Source organism: Rana temporaria, chromosome 1 (genome assembly GCF_905171775.1).
Source record: "Rana temporaria chromosome 1, aRanTem1.1, whole genome shotgun sequence".
Taxonomy (NCBI): domain Eukaryota; kingdom Metazoa; phylum Chordata; class Amphibia; order Anura; family Ranidae; genus Rana; species Rana temporaria.
The window spans coordinates 594838166-594861430 of record NC_053489.1 but is presented as its reverse complement, the minus strand read 5'-3'; the positions used below and the strand labels follow the sequence as shown (position 1 = coordinate 594861430).

Here is a 23265-nt window from a genome sequence, read left to right as displayed (position 1 = left end):
GCATTTGTTTCATGAATTAAAAAATAACAAAACAGTAAAGTTAGCCCAATATTTTTATATAATGTGAAATATGAAGTTACGCCGAGTAAATAGATCACGAACCATAAGAACGATCAAGTGGCGGAACTGCCGCTATGATTGTTGTTATGGTGCACAGAATCGCCGGCCGAAGAGATGGATATCTGAATGATGCCTGTAGCTGCAGGCATCTTTCAGATATCCCCACTGAAAGTCCAGAAAGTCATATGACGTCCTTGGGCGGGAAGTGGTTAACGTGTATATATGTTATTACATTTTTTTGGGAAAGTCATTGCCTATTATTGCAGATATGCTAAAACCATGATTTGGTCATTAAATGTTATTTAACTGAAATAATGGCACTTTAAAGGTTTGTTTATCTGTGCAGGACAATAAACCATCAGGGGGCATTTAAAGATCCCTTTGCAGGCAATCTAATTTACAACTTCAACACACGTATTTAATTGCAAAGTAGGTACCACGAATCTTTAATTGTCCTCAACTGTTTCAATAGGGCTCTGGAACAACATATGTCAATATGGTTGGCATTTAAATCTTCCAGAGAAGTATTAACTAATTTGCCAATCAATTCACCTTAGAAACTGACTGCCTACAAACAATCAAATAAGTCAAGGTTCTACTTTGCTTTCTGAACACATTTGTACTGAGTAAAAACCAACCAAACAGGAATAAGAAAGCTTGCTTAGGAATGTTTTTTTCAAGGTAGAATTTAAAGACCTACACCAGAAATAAGAATAATTTTAGTGCCCTCCCCCACACTGAAAGGGTTAAATGTTCCTTTGATCTGGAGGAAAGAGGAATAAGATGTAATATTTATATTATTTTTTAGTCTAGCAGGCTTCCTCCCCAAAGCATTTTCTCTAAGGCCCTTCAGGACAGAGATCACTCACATTTGACATGAACAAATACAATGTGGGACTAATAATCCAGCACTGTATGTAAAAATGGGAAGGGCCTGGACCCAATCTGGCGCATTAGGCCCCTTTCACACTGGGGCAGGAGGTGCGGTGGCGGTAGAGCGCCGCTATTTTTATCGGTGCTTTACCGTCGGAATTGTGGCGGTATTGGGCCACTAGCGGTGCGGTTTTACCCCCCGCTAGCGGCCGGAAAAGGGTTAATGCTACCCATGATGTGCCTTTGCAGAGGCGTTTTGCTGGCAGTATAGCCGCGGTTTCCCATTGCTTTCAATGGGAAGGAGTGGTGGAGGAGCGGTAATCACCCCGCTTCTTCACCGCTCCAAAAATGCGGTTAGCAGGACTTTTGGAGAGATCCTGCTAGTGCACCGCTCCAGTGTGAAAGCCCTCAGGCTTTCACACTGGAGAAACAGCAGCCGATGTTTCAGGTCGGTTTCCAGGCACTATTCTTAGTGCAATAGCGCCTGCAAGCCGCCCCAGTGTGAAAAGGGTCTCAGAGAGAATAAACTCTGTTCTTTCACCCTTCAATTAATGAGCATTTAGAGAAGGGATCCTGTGCACATATCATTTGTCTCCAAGCAATGGGTGTTAAAAAATATATATATATATATATACACACACACACTATATTTTCAAAAGTATTGGGACACCTACCTTTACACGCACCTGAACTTCAATGGCATCCCAGTCTTAGTCTGTAGGGTTCAATATTAACTTGGCCCATTGTTTGCAGCTATAACAGCTTCAACTCTTCTGGAAAGGCTGTCCACAAGGTTTAGGAGTGTGTCTATGGGAATGTTTGACCATTCCTCCAGAAGTTAATTTGTAAGGTCAGGCACTGATTTTGGACGAGAAGGCCTGGCTAGCTCTAATTCATCCCAAAGGTTTTCTTTTGGGTTGAGGTTGGGACTCTGTGCAGGCCAGTCAATTCCACCACCTCATACTCACTCATCCATGTCTTTATGGACCCCTGACCTCAACCCAATAGAACACCTTTGGGATGAATCAGAGTGGAGACTGCGAGTCAGGCCTTCTCGTTCAACACCAGTGCCTGACCTCACAAATGCACTTCTGGAAGAATGGTCAGACATTCCTTTAGACAATAATGTTCCCCCTCTAATTTTTAGAAGAAAAGCAGTAATGCTCCTCCCCCACAATGTTTAGAATAAAAGCAGCAATAATTACATCCTTTTATTTCTAGAGAAAAAAAAAGTAAAGATTCCCCCTACTAATATCTAAATGAAAATCAGTAAGGGGCCCCTCTAATGGCTAGGACAAAATGCAATAATGAGCCCCCTTTATTGTCTAGAAGAGAAGAGCAGTACAGTTCCCCCCTTCTATATCTAGAAGAAAAAGGAAAGGGTTACTCCCTCTAATATCTATAGGAAAATCATTAGGGGCTCATCTTCTAACGTCTAGGAGAAAAGCCTTAAAGGTTACCTCGAAATATCAAGAAGAAAAGCAGCAAGTGCTTCCTCTTACAGCATCTAGAATAAAACCAGTAAGGGACTCGCCCTCTACTTTAATTTCAAGAAAAAAAAACAGTAATTAAAATGTCCTCCTTCTTCTTATATCCCAAAGGAAAGCAGTGAGGATTTTCCCTTCTAATATCTAGAACAAATGCAGTAAGGATTGCAGCCTCTAATATCTTGAAAAAAGGAAAAGGGTCCACAATCGAATATTTAGAAGAAAAACAGTAATGGGTCTCCCCTCTAATATCTAGAAGAAAGCTGTATTGGATACCTTTGGTCACAAAAGCAATATGTGGCTTCCTCAGCTTCCAATACTAGAGCTGTATCTGTAATCAATAAGTTTCTAGTACATCTAGTAAGTCTTTGGAACCCTACTTGCGTTATTCCTTTTCTGACAAGGTCCAATGCAATACAGTTTAGGTAAATATGCAGTGCTACATATAGTAAAGTGAAATGTGGAAAAAACACTAAACAGTATACACCCAACTGGGTGTGATAGTGAAACAAATTATAATCAGTCCACAAAAAAAATCCAATGTAATAAAAGTGTCCATCATAAGTGGATGTACATAACACAGTAGAGATGTCATGAGATTAAATGGACCATTCCAGTGACAAGGGTGTGGATGAAATACGCTTACCAGAACTGTTGGACCCGATAACGGATCGATCGAGCATACGGTATCCCAACCGGCTAGTGGACCAAGCTGTAAGCGGAAATCCTGAAGAGTGTAGAGTACGCCTATCCGGTATCCGGATGGTGTCAACCAAGGGAAAAGAACAATGTGCCCAATATTCCTCAGCTAAAGGTTGACCCAGTTGGGTGTATACTATTTAGTGTTTTTTTCCACATTTCACTTTACTATATGTAGCGCTGCATATTTACCTGCACTCTTTTCAAATTTTTGCAACATTCATATGCAGCTGGTCCCCTTTTTCCTCTTTTTGGTTTGCTTATGTTTTTTTGGAATAGCGCAATTATTATTCACATTTACAATACAGTTTAGGATCAGATTTGTTTGCTCTGCTAATTGTGGGAAGCTAAGAAATGCTTGGGAAGTATGATAGAAAATGCTAAATAATAATCTTTCTAGCGTTTCAAGTATGCATTTTTTGTACATTACAAATGACCTCATGACCAACCATAATAAATAAGCAGAGTTGAAGTAAATTTTACATAATTTCATAATATTAGTGTTCATTAAAAACAAGTTACATTTTGACCTGTGTGCGGTTTTTTAATGAACGTAGCATACTTCACATGACACATGACACGCGAGCAATCTGACCATCAATACGCTCCATGTCCTAATCACAGTCCAGTATGTCTTATGACACTCACTTAGCACATTTGTGTAGTGTTTTACAAGCATTAAATCTATGAGAGGCTCTTCATGTTTGAAAATTAATTGGCATTGTAATTTAGGATAATGGCAAGGATTGTGGAAGGTAAAAAAGTTAATTAAGTGGTAGTCCCAGCGGTTTCAAACACTACCACCAGATAATTGCCTGTCAACTGTAGTTAGAGTTAAGTCAAAGGAAGCAGCTTTAATACAGGTCAAGGGCAACTATGATGGGCACAGACCACAACTTCGATGACTATTGTTGTTACATCCGGCAAGCTTTCAGGAGGAAAAAAAAAATTCTCAACCACAGAAAGAAAAAAAACTTACACATTCATTTTTTTCTAGTGTTTCTATGGAAACTAACACTTGTCATAGTTCTAGTGGGATAAGCTGTGGATGAAAACTAATGAAAGTTTGCGCTGATTGGCAGATAGAAATGTGATATTTTTTGAAAGAGGAGAAAAGGAAGTTTTGGATAATGGATGCAATTATGAGAATTCATATTTATCATTATAATTATCCAATATTGTCCAGGCTGAAAAGAAGTGAAGTTCTCTTTTTAAAAAAAATGCGAAGTTCAACCAAGCTGAACAAATGGTTTGCCAGCTGTCCCTGGCATAACTTCCCTTCTTCGATGATCATTCTACAAAGATGGCTTGTTTATTAGAAGAATATATGTATTTTGCTTTAATTACCTGACAGGAAAACACAAGTGACGTCCAAAATGTGGCATCTGCTGGGAAATTACCGGACAGTTTTTTTTAATACTATTTTCTTCCCACTGTCCTTTCCGCCTACTTCCCTCCACAATACATTTCATGCTATTCAGAGTTCATAATGAAAGCTACATCAGTTGTCATTACTCAGATGTTCAGGATGTCAACATCTCGGGAAATATATTAAGATGCATCTCTTCATCTGTGAGGCTTGTTACAGTTCTTGTATTTGAACAATAACTTCAATGATTCGAAATATACCATGTTTGCTGAAATATATACTTTTATCTAGAGCAGCACAGGCAGTGATATCTCATGAAAGTAAAACAGTGTACAAACAAATATTTAAAAAAATGAACAGTGTACAAAGCTGAAAAATATGTATTTATCATTTATGTTTTTTTTTTACTTCTTGTCTGAATTTGGGGGAAATTTTGGATTAAGGACTATGATTTAGGTGGAACCTGTAGAGAGGAATCACAAGACTGAACCAGAGAATATTTCCAGATTACCTCATGATAACCCAAACTCAGGATATTCTAATATACAAAAAAAAAGAAAAATCATGTACACATTCTACTTGGCCTTCTCCTGCCCTACTTTTTCCTATTGGCTGGTTAGGATGTCCAGAACAAATAGTGGATGTTAAGGAGGTAGAAGGGTTGAAAGTAGGAAGTCCTAAGTAGGGATGAGCCAAACACCCCCCCCAGTTCGGTTCGCACCAGAACATGCAAAAAATTTGTTCGAACACGCGATACCGTTAAAGTCTATGGGACACGAACATGAAAAATCAAAAGTGCTAATTTTAAAGGTTAATATGCAAGCTATTGTCATAAAAAGTGTTTGGGGACCTGGGTCCTGCCCCAGGGGACATGTACTGTATTAATGCTTCCGGGAGAAGTGATTTTTATAATGCTTAAAGTCACAGGAAACCCCTGATGCGCCAGAGGGGGTGGGGTCGCCCGTGACACCACGTGGAAGCCGCTGGAAACCCCCATATTTATTTTATTTTTTATCAAAGGACTTTTCCCAAGCTGTCTGTGTGTTTTTTTTACCATTATTGGCGCTTTTTTTGGTAAAATGGTAGAGATACAATGTACCCCATTACCAATTCACATGGGAGGGCCGGAATCTGGGGGTCCCCTTTGTTAAAGGGGGCTTCCAGATTATGATAAGCCCCCCGCCCGCAGACCCAGACAACCACCGGGCATTTTTATTTTAATTAAGCGGGGTTCCCCTTAATATCCATACCAGACCTGAAGGGCCTGATATGAAATGTGGGGGGACCCCCACACATTTTTTTTTTACATTTTGGTTCCCTGCACAAAACGTAATTTTTGAACTAAAAAAGTCATTTAAAACTACTTGCGCCATTAATGAATTGTCGGGTCCCGGTAATACAGATAAAAGTAATTAAAAAAAAATGTCAGGGGTTCCCCTTAATATTCATACCAGACCCAAAGGGTCTGGTAATGGACTGGGGGGACCACTGTCATTGTTTTCAATTACTTTTCTCTGTATTGCCGGGAACGACAATTCATGAATAGCCAAGAGTAGTTTTAAATGACTTTTTTTCCTTCAGAAATTACACTTTGTGCAGGGACAATTCTAAACACGGGAAACATACGCTACTTTACATGCATGCTTTAGACACCCACCCAGGTACGAAATTTAAAGGAATATTTCACTTTTATTGTTTCACTTTAAGCATTATTACAATCACTGCTCCTGAAAAAATTTCAGTTTTAAAAAAAAAATTGCATTGATACATGTCCCCTGGGGCAGGACCTGGGTACCCAAACACTTTTTATTACAATAACTTGCATATTAACCTTCAAAATTAACACTTTTGATTTCTCCCATAGATTTTTAAGGGGTGTTCTGCGGCTTTTCGAATTTGCCGCAAGCAAATTGCAAGCTCTGACTATTATTGGCATGTAGCGGGTGGTTGCTACGAGTTACTAACATCCACACATATTCACCCTGCTGCCAGACATCCATACGTCACACTTGTAGACAATGAAACGTCTTTTGCTTTGTTTTGCTTTATTTTGTTGTTTTATTTGGGGGATTGAACTTGGTTGGGGGAAAGGATATGGTATATGCAGTGCCGATCCTGACCTCCCTGGGGCCCTAAGCAAAATGACATGTCACATTAAAGTTGAGAAGCAGGGGGGCTGCCGAAAATGACATGTCACTGCCGACGGGGGTGTTCTGCTGTCGGAAATGACATCTTACATTAAAGTGAGAAGTGGGGGGTGCTGACTTCTTACCTCTTCTCCCATGCAGCCAGCAAGTTGAGAAGCGGGGTGAGGGGCCGAAAATGACTTCTCACCAGACGGGGCCTCTAGTAATTTGGGGGGCCCTCCGCAGCTTTGCGGGGCCCTAAGCGGCTTGCATAGTGAGCCTATATGGCCCTGGGTATATGGGATATGCCCATAGAACAAATTGGTGTTTGCCATGTTAGATTGGATCCAGCTTTACATGGACAAATTGTTTACTTACTTCTAAATAATATAGTGGTTTATACGTACACTTCTCAGATGGGATAAAATGGTGGACCTTGATACCGACAGACTTTTCACCTCTGAACTTTCCCACCTCTGCACTCTCCCTGCAGATCTTTACCTCCGGACACTTCTCCTCCTGCACATCACTTTATTGTCACAGATTAGTACCCCTGTCCCGCCATCTTCAGCCCACTAGACCTCACTCTAAATAAGTCCTAGTAGTTTCAATTGATGATCCTGAATAGGCCAGGGGCCTGCAGTACCCCTTTTTGAGGCCGTGAATATTACTTGAGGAAAATATTTGATGGTGGACTACTGATCCCAGTGGTCCCGGCTCTACACCCAGCTCATGTTCCAGGACACCTTTCCATGACCATGTAAGGAAAGGCTCCCTCCCAGCTCTCCCTAGCGTGCCTCTTCCGGAGCTCCACTGTGCCTCACTCACTGACTCCTGCCCCGAGTCCTTCCTAAAGGATTTACCCAGACCATGTGGACCAACTGCTCTCCAGCTCCTGTTCCAGGACACCTCTCCATAATCATGTAAGGAGAGGCTCCCGAGCTCCTCCGCCGCATCCACACGCCACACAGATTGGGGTGTCTCTCCAGCACGCAGTCTAGCACTCCATCCTTCAGTTCACCAGGTCAACAACTTCCCTTCCAGCAGGCTGACTGAGGGAATATATAGGAGGCCCCCTCCCTGCGAATCCTACTTGGGCGATTGGTCAGAGCTCCAACATACACCCCCTGCCACTCCAACTCTCAGCCCTGCCCCCTTTCCAGAACATTCTCCCTGGGAACAGGGGAGGCACCCAAAAGCTGAAGTACATGTCAGTCACACCCACTGCTACACTAAACCACTCCCTCCCCCTAGATCAAAAACAAACAAAATTTACCTGCACTGGCAGCTAACACCAAAACCTCACATCTAGCACCTACCTATGGTAGAGGGTGCTACACGCATATTAGAACATCCTGGGTTTTGGGGCGCCTTAGAAGTAGTCTGTAGATCCCTGTAGGTACAGTACTTGCTCCAAGGAGCTAAGACCAATTTATTAGCACATAGATTCACTTCAAACTACAACTGACCCATACATTTCACTCTACAGGCTCTTCACTGATGTACGAAACAGTTTTGTAAGATAATTACATGTATAGTAGGTAGTAGGTGACTACCTGCCTGTTGGCCTTTTCTAGTTTGCTTTTAAGTGATAACCATACAACATAATTGTGGATGAAATGGATAAAGACAAATAAAAAGGCAACAATATTTGCATGGGTCTACATCCCGTTGAACATGAGCATACATTAGCATCAAAATATCTATCATACAAAAAGTACAAAAAGTATCTGCGTGTATTTCATTACAATTCAAAAAAATATGTGCTCTATGCCTTAATTTAAGATAGTGAATGGAGTGATGCAAAACATACCTTTTGCTCCCTGAGCCAACTGTGCATCTAGAACTTCTGATAAACAGCTTTTATTATACAGCCATTAATTTCAAAGCTGCATTCAGCATTTCAGGCGTGTTGGTCAGCATCAGTTCATCATATGAAAAACCATGGCTTCTACAAAGTAGTGCTTGAGGACCAACTATACAATATAATCCGACAGAAAAAAAATTACTTTGCATGGTTCTGCCAACTAAAATATTGAATAAACCCTTTAAACTACTGAATTGTGGTAACGTGTAAATGCAGCACATTACTGGTGTTAAATGTAAAAAGGCTTCTGCGCTACTCAGTGACGTCTTCCTATATAGACAGAGTGAATAATTGCAGCAATAACTATGAAGTGTGTACACAACAACAAAAATAGAGCAATGGTGAATGGGTTATTGGGCAGAAAAATTCATAATACATAAATAATATTCTATATCTCAAGACACATAGATAGGTGTATAAAGCAAGTGAAACGGGTGATCAAAATAAATCAATTGATTCCACTGGAAAATAAGAGTGACAAAGTCCAAAAGATGAAAGTGCAGATAAACTGCTAATGTGAGGTGTCCATTATTCCCAAGAGGAATGAAACTCCACCAAAGACAGCAGTCTGGTCTCCCAGAACTCTCACCTCAATGAGGGCTAAAATAAGCAATCAATGTGAAATACCACCACGCATCAATCTCCTCGATATCCCCTGGTAAAGGCAGATGGAACACTGGTCCCTTAACAGAGTACCTAAATCGCTCAAGCCCAGGGAACAAGAGGGACAAATGGAAGGCCTCCAATAGTGTAGTACGTAAATAAACAGGGCATTTATTGAAAAACAGTTGCGCTTACATGAAAATCAATAAAAACGAGCATAACATTGAACAGTGGCGTCCACAGCGCCTCCTCACGTCACTCCTGGTGTATGTCTGTCCTCGGCCAATCCCTATGCATTACGACACGGTCATGTGTCCCCAGATGAAGACACGTGACCATGTCGTAATGCATAGGGATTGGCCGTGGAAAATATAGACTTAAATATTTACAGCTTCATGAAAGAAGGGAAAAATTGACAATTAAATTCAGTATATTTGATATATTTAATATCTCAGATTATGCACACAGCTGAGTGTCTCATCTCTCCTCCTCTTCTGTGGGCTGCACATCGTTTTTCAGTTTCTGAAAAACGACAACGTTTTTTTTCGAACATGCTGCATTTTTTAACGTCTTTTTAAAAAATGTCGATTTTCGGGTTGTAAAAAATGATCGTGTGTGGGCTAAAATGACGTTTTAAACCCACGCATGCTCAGAAGCAAGTTATGAGACGGGAGCGCTCGTTCTGGTAAAACTACCGTTCATAATGGAGTAAGCACATTCATCACGCTGTAACAGACAAGAAAGCGCAAATCGTCTTTTACTAACAAGGAATCAGCTAAAGCAGCCCAAAGGCGAATAGAACTTCCCCTTTAGAGTGCCGTTGTACGTGTTGTACGTCACCGCACTTTGTTCATCATTTTTTTAAAACGATGATGTGTGGGCAACGTTGTTTTTAATGATGAAGTTGGAAAAACTTTGTTTTTTGGACATGCTGAAAAACAACGTTTTCTTTCATGCTGAAAAATTATCGTGTGTACGCGGCAGTAGTTTCAGCAAAATGTATCTGTGTGTATTGAGGCTTGCATTAAAACTTTTGGGCTAGATTCAGAGAGAATTTACGCCTGCGTATCTATAGATACGCCGCGTAAATTCTAATCTGCGCCGGCGTATCTTCTTTCTGTATTCAGAAAGCAAGATACGCCGACATTAGCCTAAGATGCGACTGGTGTAAGTCTCTTACACCGTCGTATCTTAGGGTGCATATTTACGCTGGCCGCTAGGTGGCGCTTCCGTCGTTTTCGGCGTAGAATATGCAAATGACCTAGATACGCCGATTCACAAATTTACGTACGGCCGGCGCTATTTTTTTACGTAGTTTACGTTAGACTTTTTCGGCGTAAGGTTACTCCTGCTATTAGGAGGCGCACGCAATGTTAAGTACGGCCGTCGTTCCCGCGTCAAAATTTGAATTTTTTACGTCGTTAAGTCATTTGCGAATAGGGCTGGACGTAATTTACGTTCACGTCGAAACCAATGACGTCCTTGCGGCGTACTTTGGAGCAATGCACACTGGGAAATTCCACGAACGGTGCATGCGCCGTTCTGGAAAAACGTCAATCACGTCGGGTCACCAAGAATTAACATAAAACACGCCCACTCATCCACATTTGAATTACGCGCGCTTACGCCGGGCCCATTTACGCTACGCCGCTGTAACTTAGAAGGCAAGTGCTTTGTGAATACAGTACTTGCCTCTCTAACTTACGGCGGCGTAGCGTAAATACTATACGCTGCACCGCCGTAACTATGCGCGCCCCTACCTGAATCTAGCCCACTATTTATTATTGTCTTACTGTTTTTTTTTTTTTTTTCTTTATACTATTCACTATTACTAATACAATAAACATTTTATATAAATAGGAAGCTATTTTAACTGCAACAAAATTAAATTAAATTGACCCCAGAGCATACAGTTTTATTTAAATACACCAATGTTCCCTGTATACTGTTAGCACTGTTCTACTATTGGTACCTGGAATTGCTCTATAGGCAGATTTTATAGGCTTAACAACAAATCGTTATAGCTAAGTGACATTGTTATTTTGTTATTTTGTAGGAATATATATATATATATATATATATATATATATATATATATATATATATATATATATATATATATATATACTGTACACCATATCGTATAAAAACAGTCAATTACTTTTTAGAGTGGCTCTGTCAGAATCAGCACAGGAATCGAATGCTGTTTGTTTCATTGTACCATGAAGTAGTGGGAGGTTGAACAGATGTACAGAAAATTGAACAAATTCCTGTGTCACCTGCTTTACTGTCTCTGTGGTGAGATCCAAGGCTCTACTGTCTCTTGTGGATTTAATTCGCTTTGATGACTGCTACTCCCCAGAACAGTTAATTAGAGAGGCTGGCAGAGATTTGGTACTTTGCCACAGGTGCTGAACATTTCCACAGGACCCTAGAAAGCTGCTGTTTTACCAGTTAACCCTTTATATACTGTAATACATTAGCAGGATGTGTGAATTTTATTGTAAACCAAATGCTAATGAAAACACCTCCGGGACAGGATGGCTAAGGGGACTTTGATGTGTATGGAACATATGTTTCTGTTTTTCTTTATTCATAAATCCTCAGAATTAGCTTTGAAAAAAATCTGGCATTATGGGTGCATTGCAAACCTTAAAGTGGTATTAAATCCAAAGAAAACTAAATGTAATCTATTGCAGCTTACCAATTCTTAAAAGTGGTGGCTGTTTTGTTTTGTTTTTTTCCTTTCTTTTCACCTGGTGATCTGACCAGTAACACATCTTGGCCCGGATTCAGATAGAGATACGACGTCGTATCTCTGAGTTCCGTAGGTCGGATCTATGCGGCTGATTCATAGAATCAGGTTCTGCATAGATCTCCCTAAGATCCGACAGGTGTAAGTGACTTACACCGTCGGATCTTAGGCTGCAATTTCAGGCCGGCCGCTAGGTGGCGTTTCGTTTTTTACACGCGACGAATATGCAAATGAGGATTTCTGCCAATTCAGAAAAGAACGCCCGCCCGTCGCTTTTTTTTTACATCGCTTGCGTTCGGCTTTTTCCGGCGTATAGTTACCGTTAAGTATGGCCGTCGTTCCCGCGCCGAGTTTTGAATTTTTACGTTGTTTGCGTAAGTCGATTCAGAAAAGAGCTGGACGCAAGTTACGCTCACGCCGAAACCAATGATGTCCTATCGACGTCATTTGGAGCAATACACGCTGGGAAATTTAGCCGGTGGCGCATGCGCAGTTCGATCGATAGCCGCGGAATTTGAATTCCGCCGGGGGATTTACGATACGCCGCCGCAAGTTTTGAGGTAAGTGCTTTCTGAATACAGCACTTGCCTCAAAAACTTGCGCCGGCGGATCGTAAATCAGATAGATTACGCGGATCTAAAGATCCGCTAATCTATCTGAATCTACCCCCTTCTGTCTAGGATCACTTTCACACTGAGCCGCGGACGCTTTTTTGCCGCTTTTTTAAAAAAGGGGTTAAAAAACGCCTGTGTTGCGGTGCTTCCGAAGCACTTTTTAGGCATATCATTGGGCAGGGTGTTTTGGGAGTGCTGTATACAACACTCCCAAACCTCCCAAAAGATGCTGCTTGCAGGACTTTTCCTAACGTCCCACAAGCACACTGCCCCAGTGTGAAAAGACACACTGAAATGAATGGGAGGCAGTTTTCAGGCACTATTTAGAGACTATTTCAAGCAGTATGCCTGAAAACAGTGTGAAAGGTGTCTTAGGCCCCCTTCACGCAGGTGCTATTGCGATAAAAATAGCGCATGCAAACCGACCCTAAACAGCGGCTGCTGTTTCTCCATTGTGAAAACCCTAGGAATTTCACACTGGAGCGGTGCGCTAGCAGGACCGCTCCAAAAGTCCTGCTTGCAGCATCTTTGGAGCGGTGAGAGGAGCAGTGTGTTTACAACTCCTCCACTGCTCCTTCCCATTGAAAGCAATGGGAAACCGTGGCTATACACCCAGCATTAACCCTTTTTCGGCTGCTAGCGGGGGTTAAAACCTCACCGCTAGTGGCCGAATACCACCGCAATTCCGCAATAGCGCCACTAAATTTTTTTTAGCGGCGCTCTACCGCCACCGCACCTCCCGCCCCAGTGTGAAAGGGGCCTCAGGGTGACTCCTCTCTCTATAGAGGAGCGACAGAGTCACCCTTAGACATCAGCACTGTCTAGAGAGGATGGTATTAGATAGACTTGAGATTTAGATGGAATTTACATAAGTGACTAACAAACTCCAGCTAACACTTTTTAAGTACGGTAGTTATGGAAGCAGATTTTATTTTCTATTGAGATAAAAGTTTTACATAAATGAATAAAAGATAATTTTCACCCCCTTCCTGCCCAGGCCAATTTTCAGCTCTCAGCGCTGTAACAATTTGAATGAAAACTGTGTGGTCCATACTACACTGTTCCCATATGACATTTTTATAATTTTTTCTCCCCAAAAATAGAGCTTTCCTTTGGTGGTATTTGATAACCTCTGTGGTTTTCATTTTTTGCGCTATACACAAAAAAAGAGCAACAATTTTGAAAAAAAAAACTATATATTTTTTCCTTTTGCTATAATAAATGCCAAGTTTTTTTCTTAAATGTATTTCCTTAGTTTAGGCTGATATGTATTCTTCTACATATTTTTGGTTAAAAAAATCACAATAAGCGTATATTGATTGGTTTGCGCAAAAGTTATAGCGTCTACAAAATAGTGGGAAGATGTATGGCATTTTTTTTACTAATAATAGCAGGGATCTTTATCGTGACTGTGACATTGCGGCGGACAGATTGGATACTCATGACACTATTTTGGGATCATTGACATTCATACAGCGATGATACACACTAATTACTGTGTAAATGTCACTGGCAGGGAAGGAGTTAAAACTAGGGAGAGATCAAGGGGTTAAATGTGTTACCTAGGGATGTGTTACCTAGGGAGTGATTCTAAATGTAGGGGGAGGGGACTAACATGGGGATGAGACAGATTGGTGTTCCTATATCCTAGAAACACACAATCTGTCTCCTCTCCCCTGATGGGACGTGGATCTGTGTGTTTACACACACAGATCCACATTCCTGCTCTTTGATTGCGGACATTGCAGCCGCCGGGAATGAGCATCGGCTCCCGAGTGATGCGCCCCCCCTATACCTCCGGGAAGCCGAGAACGTCATATGATGCCCGCCAGGAAGGGAGATGACAATACGTGGGTATTGAAGTGGTTAACGAAAGTTGAAAAACAACAGCATCGTCATCAAGTAGAAACATTTTCACATGGGAGGCATCCGTTCAGTCATGTTTTTGCTAAGAAAAATAGATTCAGTTTACATTTAGTTCCGTTCCACTTACATCAGTTTTTCATCCATTTACATCCAGACTTGATCTGTTTAAAAGACATACCGTATCTGAGTGGAAAATGGTGATGTCTGTTTTCCCATAGGAATGCATTATAAAACACCCTTGTGAAAGGGGCCAAAGATACAGGAGGAACATTTCTGTCAGGATTAAAAAAAAATCTGCACTTGCAATGTTTTTACAGGGACAAAACATGGTCAAATTTGCTTGTATTGTAGATAAAGTACTAACAACACTTTTCTGGCAATATGTCTCTTTAAAATGGTCGGTGCCAGTTTAAAAAAAATGCCACCTATTTCAGTAGCTTTTTTGCTATTATGCGGATTCAGGCTGGGTTCACATGGGTCGTCGAATCAGGTCTGCCTGTCAGTTTTTCAAGTGGACCTGATCAGACCATCCATTGCTCTCTATGGGCCAGATTCTCAGTGGAGAATCTGGAGATACTCCGTTGTATCTCTGAGTCGCGCCGCCGTATCTATGCGCCTGATTCTTAGAATCAGTTATGCATAGATTTCCCTTAGATCCGACAGGCGTAAGTCTCTTACGCCTTCGGATCGTAACTGCATTTTTACGCTGACCGCTAGGGGCGTGTATGCTGATTTACACATCAAAATACGTAAATCAGCAAGATACGCAAATTCACGAACGTACGCCCGGCCGACGCAGTACATTTATGCCGTTTACGTTAGGCGTTTCCCGGCGTATAGTTACCCCTGCTATATGGTGGCGTAAGTGCGGCGTACCAATGTTAAGTATGGCCGTCCCGCGACGAAATTTGAAAATTTTGCGTAGTTTGCGTAACTCGTCCGTGAATGGGGCTGGACGTAATTTACGTCCACGTCAAAACCAATACGTCCTTGCCGCATATTAGGAGCAATGCACACTGGGAGATTTCCACAGACGGCGCATGCGCCAAACGTGAAAAACGTCAATCACGTTGGGTCACAGAAGATTAACATAAAACACGCCCCCCTGTCCCACATTTGAATTAGGCGGGCTTGCGCCGGCCGATTTACGCTACGCCGCCGCAACTTACGGAGCAAGTGCTTTGAGAATACAGCACTTGCCCATCTAAGTTGCGGAGGCATAGCGTAAATCGGATACATTACGCCGCTGCAAAGATACGCCGCTGGACGAGAATCTGGCCCTATGTCTGCGCATATGTATCCGCTGACACCGCCAACATCCAATCTTATCCTGTCCACCAAAAACAGCGTATTGGATGCATGGGCGTCGGGAGGGGGTGGCTAGGGGGGGCTGGAGCTCTGAATGTGAGCCCGAAAAGCCCAGAGTCTCATGCTGGCAGGTCTCCATTAATAGCCTGAGTGAGCGGCGAGCGCTGGGACCAATCTGATCCCGAGTGCCGCCGAAGTGGCCGAGTGTGGCCTAGTGCGGCCGAGTGTGACCGAGTGCCAAAGCAGGTCCCGCCTTCTGGAACCTACGCAACACCTATGATGGATGTCACACTTCCCGCGGTCCCGGCATTGGACCAGTGGAACATCCATCATAGGCGCTGCAGGCTCCAGAAGGCGGTAATTACAGTGCGGCCGCTGCGCCACATCCCCGCTCGGGGCTCGAGCGACTCTCCTCTCCTCCCCTCCTCGGCTCTCCTCTACTCCTCAGCTCTCCTCCGGCTCCTGGGCAGAACCTGCAGAGGTAGCTGAGACACTAGTTTCCCATCAGATGCACTCCCTTTGTGGCTAACAGTGGCAGTAAGTGGATTTTATAATCAACAGAAGGCTGTGTATTTCTTATGGGTCCACCTGACTGTCTGCTGTTAATTACAAAGGGAACAGACCTGATGGGGAACTACTGTAGTGTCTGTGAACAACCATCATCAGGACTGCCTACCTAGCTTCAAAAAAATCTTATCTGCTGCTCTGTCTGTGTAACAGCTGCAGCAGCTTGAGGATTCTCAGCTACACTGAGTATGGAGTGCCTGTGTTGACACTCCAGTGCGCCTCCACTTGCAGTGCGTGTCCTAGGTTCAAGAACCTGTTAATGACGGGTACTTGAATTTTTCCCCGCACCAAGACTTCATTATGAGCTTATTACATGTAAGGCCCTACATATTAAGGTACATACAGTACTTGGTGCAAGTGCTGTTTGTATAGCACTGCATAGTGTTATGTAGCACAACCCCTAAGGAGCAACAGAAGAACTGGATCTGCCACTCCTGCACAGCCAGACACCAAATTTTTACAGGCACTCTAGGGACAGAGAACAGTCTGTGACTTTGTTTTTGTGTTTTTATAGGGGGTTTCAACTTGAATATGGATGGGAGGTTATGGGATGCCCACTTGACTTCAACAATAAAACTTCAGCAACAACCTCAGGGACATATTTCTATAAACAGTCTATAGAAAGCCTCATTGACACTCCTCCTGCACTTCACTTGTTGCAGTCTCCAGCTGAATCACTGTTAGTGGATCTAACAAATTCTTAGTCAGATTTAAGCAATGGCCCTTTGCAGGCAGGAACTTGAAACCCCTTATTGTGTAGCAGAATTCAGTGATCAGCTTATACTTTTCCCCTTGTGGCTACTAGTCCCAGCACTACCTCTTCAGGAACTGTCAACCCACCTGGCTGCAGCTGCCTCTTTCACTAGCCCTCCGGGCTAACTTTACTCTACAAACTGACTTTCACCAGCCCACCCAGCTGACTCCACAGAAGATCTCCCAAGGAAGGGTTGAAGACTTAAGCACACCACTGTCTTCAGGGAGAACAACAGTGGGTGACAGCGATATTGTGTCAATCTCGCTCCCTTTCTTGGCGAGATTGACCACCTACGAGCCCCATCACGGGAGCCAGCGCCGAGCCGGCTCCCCGCGATGGGGAAAAAAGCCGTCATAGAAGCGACAGGGATCCGACTTGGATTCCCGCTAATTCTAGCCGCAGCGTTTTGTATGAATCATGAGGGGGAACTCCACGCCACATTTTAAATAAAAAAACGGCATGGGTTCCCCCCAGGGGCATACCAGGCCCTTAGGTCTGGTATGGGTTGTAAGGAGAACCCCCCTACACCGAAAAACCGGCGTGGGGGTCCCCCTACAATCCATACCAGACCCGTATCCAAAGCACGCCGCCCGGCCGGTCAGGAAAGGAGTGGGGACGAGCGAGCACCCCCCCTCCTGAGCCGTGCCAGGCCGCATGCCCTCAACATGGGGGGTTGGGTGCTCTAGGGCAGGGGGGGCGCACTGCCAAGAATCAGCGGGATTCTTTAAGCTGATTTCAGTGTACAAGCCAGCAAAACAATCAAAAATGGGGGGGGGGGGCCCTCCAGCATACACGACGTTGGTCAGAACAGTAACTCAGCTTAGACAAGGAAAACACACACTTCTACGTCCCTGTGAGCCGATGGCATCACTCTCATGCGACGCCAACTGGAGTCTGTAGATACAAGCAGTGTTGTGGAAAGAAAGTGCTGTGTAATATACTGTTCCACTGGAAACGTCAATACGCTGCTGCCCTCTAGTTTTTGTCCGAATTTTGAGTATTTTCGCTTTCATTTTAACAAACGATAACGAATGTGCAGATTCCAAAATCCAAAAGATACAGCATAAAAATGCTTGTTTTCGTTTTGTTGCGACAACAATTCGATATAGATAAAATATTTGACATGACAGTGACAATAGCGATCTGTGTCTATCCAATCTGTGGTTAAATGTGCCTAACCTAATGCCTTGTACACACGATCGGAATTTCCGATGAGAAAAGTAAGACGGAATTTTTTCATTGGATATTTTGACTGTGTGTGGGCCCCATCAGACTTTTTTTTGTTAGAGTTTAGAAATAGAACATGTTTTATTTTTTTCCAATGGAAAAAAATCCTATAGGAAATTCCGATCGTCTGTGTGGAACTCTGAGAGAGAAAAATCACGCATTCTCAGAATCAAGTCAACGCATGCTCGGAAGCATTGATATTAATTTTTCTTGGCTCGTCGTAGTGTTTTACGTCATCGCATTTTGGACGGTCGGAATTTGGTCTCACAGTGTGTATACAAGACAGCTTGAATGGAATTCCGTCTGGAAATTCCATCGGATTTTATCCCATCGGAGATTCCGACGTGTGTACAGGACATAACACTATTAGTCCGAGATTATTCGACATAGAGAGAAAAGATTTGACAAAATAGACATGAAGATTCAACATAGAGAGAAAAGATTTGACATAGAGAGAAAAGATTTGACATAGAGAGAAAAGATTCGACATTATAGAGACATGAAGGTTCGACCAAGCAGCTAAAACATACGATCGCCACAAGCAGACATTTATTGTTAAATGCTCCGCTCATAGGCTATAGAAGAATTCTAATGTTGGTTAACTAGTAATAATAATGAATAAATATAATTATTACTAGTCATACAACATTAGAATTCTACTATAGCTTGTGGGCGGAGCATTCAACCTGAAATGTAAGTGAACCTGAAATCGTACAGTTTAGCTGCTTCGTCGAATCTTCTTAGAACATTCGACAGACACCATGAGGCTTCAATGACAGATTCGACCTTAATTAATTTGGATTTTCAGACTAATGCATTCTTTTACGAAACAAAATAAATAAAAACGAATTTCAGAAGTAACTAAATCATTTTATTTTTCGGACAAAAAACAAATTCCAAAACAAAATATTTCAGTGTGCACATGTCTATATATAGTAATAAAGATTTATGTAATTGATTTTGATCCCAGTGTTGTTATACTGCAAATATATCATTATTTTCATCTCAACCATCCAAGATGGCTGACTCCTCAAGGTATAGGCAGGTTCTCTTTATCATCTACATAAATTTTTTTACAAAGTTGTATCTTTCTCAGCACAGAAAGCCACGTGTTGGCATAGTATAGATGTCCCAAGCATATGTAATGATTATAACTGTTCTACATGCCTTTCAGCTTCAGGATATCAATAATGTATCTTGCCAAGAAACATCATTGTATCTCATCAGCTCATTTGATCTTTTTGATTTGCTGGAAAATGACTTTACCTCCTAAAAAGATGTAACAAACAAATTCAAATGTCAATATTTTTGCCTCTTCCCTTTCTTCCTCTGAATAATAATGAATCATATCTCAGATTTTTAAAGCTCTAGAAACATAAGCAATGCGGGCTATGCTAAAAAAAAAAAAAAAAAGAAGCAGTTATAATAAAACTGATTATCCAGGCAGTTATTTCCAGGGGAAAGCTGTCATATAAATGTATTGTCCGCCTAGAAATTAATGGTATGAGCAATGTCAGTTATAAATTGTTGCATTAGTAAAATCTTTATCAGCCTCCTTTTAATAATTTTAGGTGGCTGTACTGTTCCTTCTATCTGGTTGCAGAATACATTCTTTGTTATAGACAAATAATCGCTTTTTAGACACCCTTAGGCCATGCAAAGGTCACCAAAGATGTTCAAAGTGAAGCAATACTTAGCAAACAATTAGAATTCCTATTGTACAATTTTACAGCCCTGAGAGCAATGAACTTTGCTTGCTCTGAGCTACTAATGACTTTACACAGTTTTTTGCACTATTAGACATATGTACTTGCCCGTGTAGTATAAATAAGTGCAGCATTTTTTTTTTTCGGCTGGTCTGGTCTTTTATTTCAAACCCTACCTGTCCACAAAATGTGTATTAAGAAGATACAATATTTTGTCAAAAGTATTGGAACACATGTCTTTACACGCACATGAACTTTAATGGCATCCCAGTCTGAGGCCCCATACACACGAGAGGATTTATCCGCAGATACGGTCCAGCGGATAAATCCTCTCGAGGATTTCAGCAGATTTCTATGCGATGGCGTGTACACACCATCGCATTGAAATCCCCGCTGAAATCCTCTGCCGATGACGTGTCGCGCCGTCGCCGCTATTATGACGCGGCGACGGGCGCGACGCTGTCAAATCATTACGACGCGTGCGGGGAATCCCTTTGGACGGATGGATCCGGTAAGTCTGTACAGACGAGCGGATCCATCCGTTGGAATGGATTCCAGCAGATGGATTTGTTGAGCATGTCAGCAAATATCCATCTGCTGGAAATCCATCCCAGGGGAGATTTATCTGCGGATAGATATCCGACGGAGTGTACACACCATAGGATCTATCCGCAGAAACCCATTTGATGGGATTTATCTGCGGATAGATTCTATGGTGTGTATGGGGCCTGAGTCTGTAGGGTTCAATATTGAGTTGGCCCGCCCTTTGCAGCTATAACAGCTTCAATTCTTCTGGGAAGGATGTCCACAAGGTTTAGGAGCATTTCTATGGGAATGTTTGAGCATTCTTTCAGAAGCACATTTGTGAGGTCAGGCACTGATGTTGGATGAGAAAGCTTGGCTCCCAGACTCCACTCTAATTCATCCCAAAGGTGTTTTATCTGGTTGAGGTCAGGACACTGTGAAGACCAGTCCAGTTCCTCCACCCCAATCTCGCTCATCCATGTCTTTATGGACCTTGCTTTGTACACCGGTGCACAGTCATGTTAGAACTGGAAAGGGCCATCCCTAACTGTTCCCACAAAGCTGGGAGCATGAAATTGTCCAAAATGTCTTGGTATGCTGACGCCTTAAGAGTTCCCTTCACTGGAACTAAGGGGCCAATCCCAACCCCTGAAAAACAACCCCAAACCATAATCCCCCCTAATCAAATGATTTGGACCAGTGCATGAAGCAAGGTCCATAAAGACTTGGATAAGCAAGTTTGGGGTGGAGGAACTTGACTGGCCTTCACAGAGTCCTGACCTCAAACCGATAGAACACCTTTGTGACCAACTAGAACAGAGACTGCCTGACCTCACAAATGCACTTCTGAAACAATAGTCTTCTAGTATAGACTATAAACATATCTTTAATTATTAATCTCCATTAAATCGTGGGGCAAAACAATTGGCAGCATATAGAAGATATCAAGTAAGGGAGATATTCTTTTGTAGAGCTCACAGGAAATGATAAGGACACTGCATTCTTGGCAGGATCAACCAGCTTTTTTTGTATTTGCCTAAAATGTTTTTGCTTAATAGAAAGAAAGCTAATGCAGCCACCACACCTAAGGACTGTAAGCTGCCATGTAATAAAGTGGAATTCCAGGCAAAAATTCGATTTTTGTGAACACTGACATTGAATTTTGTATTATCCACTATTTTGTTTTAAAAATGACTAATTAACTATATAATCAAGCCACTCAAGAGTCCTCATCTCTCGGACCAAAAATGGATGGAAGTGTAGCTGAATGTGGCCGCTTGCCGGCTCTTCCATGTATTGTTGTTGGTCCCAGTTCTCCCCAGTCAGTTAGCATCTCTCTGCCCCACATAGGCCCACCTCTCATGTTCCCCTTGTGACTTATGCATAGCACATGCTCCTCTATCGTTGTCAGTCCCAGTTCTCCCTAACCACCTAGCTCTACCCTACCCCACTCAGTCCCGCCTTCTTGTGACTTATGCACATCACATGTGTTCTCATGAATATGGGCACTAAACGAGAATGTACAGGTCCACCAGATGCACTATGTTTATCAATTCAGGGGGATTGGGGTCACATTATGAGTAATAATACAAGGTAAAAAAAAAAAAGGAAAAATACTGCAATACCACTTTAATGTTTGTTCCTGGGTGTAGTTATCCCTTATGTAACAATACAGTACATATACCTATGATGTTCAGTATCTTAAAACTTGTATTTGGCAAGAAAACTCATTGCACGTTATAGGATGGCCCCCGTGGTCCCCACAGGGAAGCGATGGATTGCATATGTCAACTCCCTGTTGGGTAGCGAACACTTGGCCTACAAACGAAGGAAAGCAGAGGGTACATTTGAGGAGATCTGGTATTCCTGGTTGAGAGATGCGAGTGTCGCACCACCAAAACTGGTGATGGATAGATTTTCTATGTAGAGTGCAGAGGCCAGGGCAGGAGGGGGAGGGGGTGGGATATAAAAATATAGAGACGTACATTGGAATTTTATAGGAATGTAAAAATGTTGTATAATGTATGTAATTTGAATTGCAACGGATGTCGAATAGGCATATTTATGTATGAAATAAGAACAAAAATAAAATAAAAATAAAGTGGATTTAAAAAAAAAAAAACCCTCATGTGCGGAACTTCATGTTTTATAGCCTTGATCTATCCTGACGGACATCTTATGGAGAACATACATGGCAGTGGACAAGCACAAAGCATTGGAGGTAGACAAAATGATTTTATTATCATATTAAAGTGACTGACATCACAATAGTGACTGTATATGGTATATATATATATATATATATATATATATATATATATATATATATATACATACGGCTGTGTATCGGGGGGGGGGGGTGTCGGGGGATTTCAGGGGGTCCAAAGTAAAGTCACCTCATCATTTTTTTGTAAAGGTGAACTTACACTTTAAGCTTTATTTATGTGGAATGTCCAATGCAAGCCTAAGGACAGTGAAATATTAGACTACTGGAGTTCTAAGTAGATGTAGTACATATCTAGTTACTCTAGTTTGGAAGTAAAAAAAAAGCCTCTGCAAAGGATTTTTGTTTTTACATTGCCTCCTCCACTGAGCTTGTAAAACACTATACGACCTATGTGAATAAAAAACAAAACAAAAAACAGCCAGCCACCCTAAATGTGTTCACGTACTGAGCCCCCTCTATAGGTGGTGGTATTTTAGTAGTTTGGATTGGCCTGTAAGTGCCACATCCCTGAATACAATATTACATTTCTTAAAATAGGTGGAAAAGCCCCTTAGGTATGGTGGGATTTTAACGGCACAAAAACATGTATATTTAAAACATAAAGTTGATTACAAAATCATATCTTTAAAATC

At 42.0% G+C, this 23265-nt stretch overlaps 1 protein-coding gene across 2 annotated transcripts in view; it reads left to right on the top strand.

Annotated features, from left to right (window-relative positions):
• PCDH7 (protocadherin 7) overlaps positions 1-23265 on the top strand; it is a 1118542-nt gene that overhangs the window by 773250 nt on the left and 322027 nt on the right. The window contains exon 3 of one of the 2 annotated variants that reach the window (XM_040335151.1): positions 22559-22627. The exons of the other annotated variant lie outside the window; for it this stretch is intronic. Within the exon in view, the coding sequence (XP_040191085.1) occupies positions 22559-22627 (69 nt within the window). The remainder of the gene's footprint in view (positions 1-22558; positions 22628-23265) is intronic. 2 annotated transcript variants of the gene reach the window in all.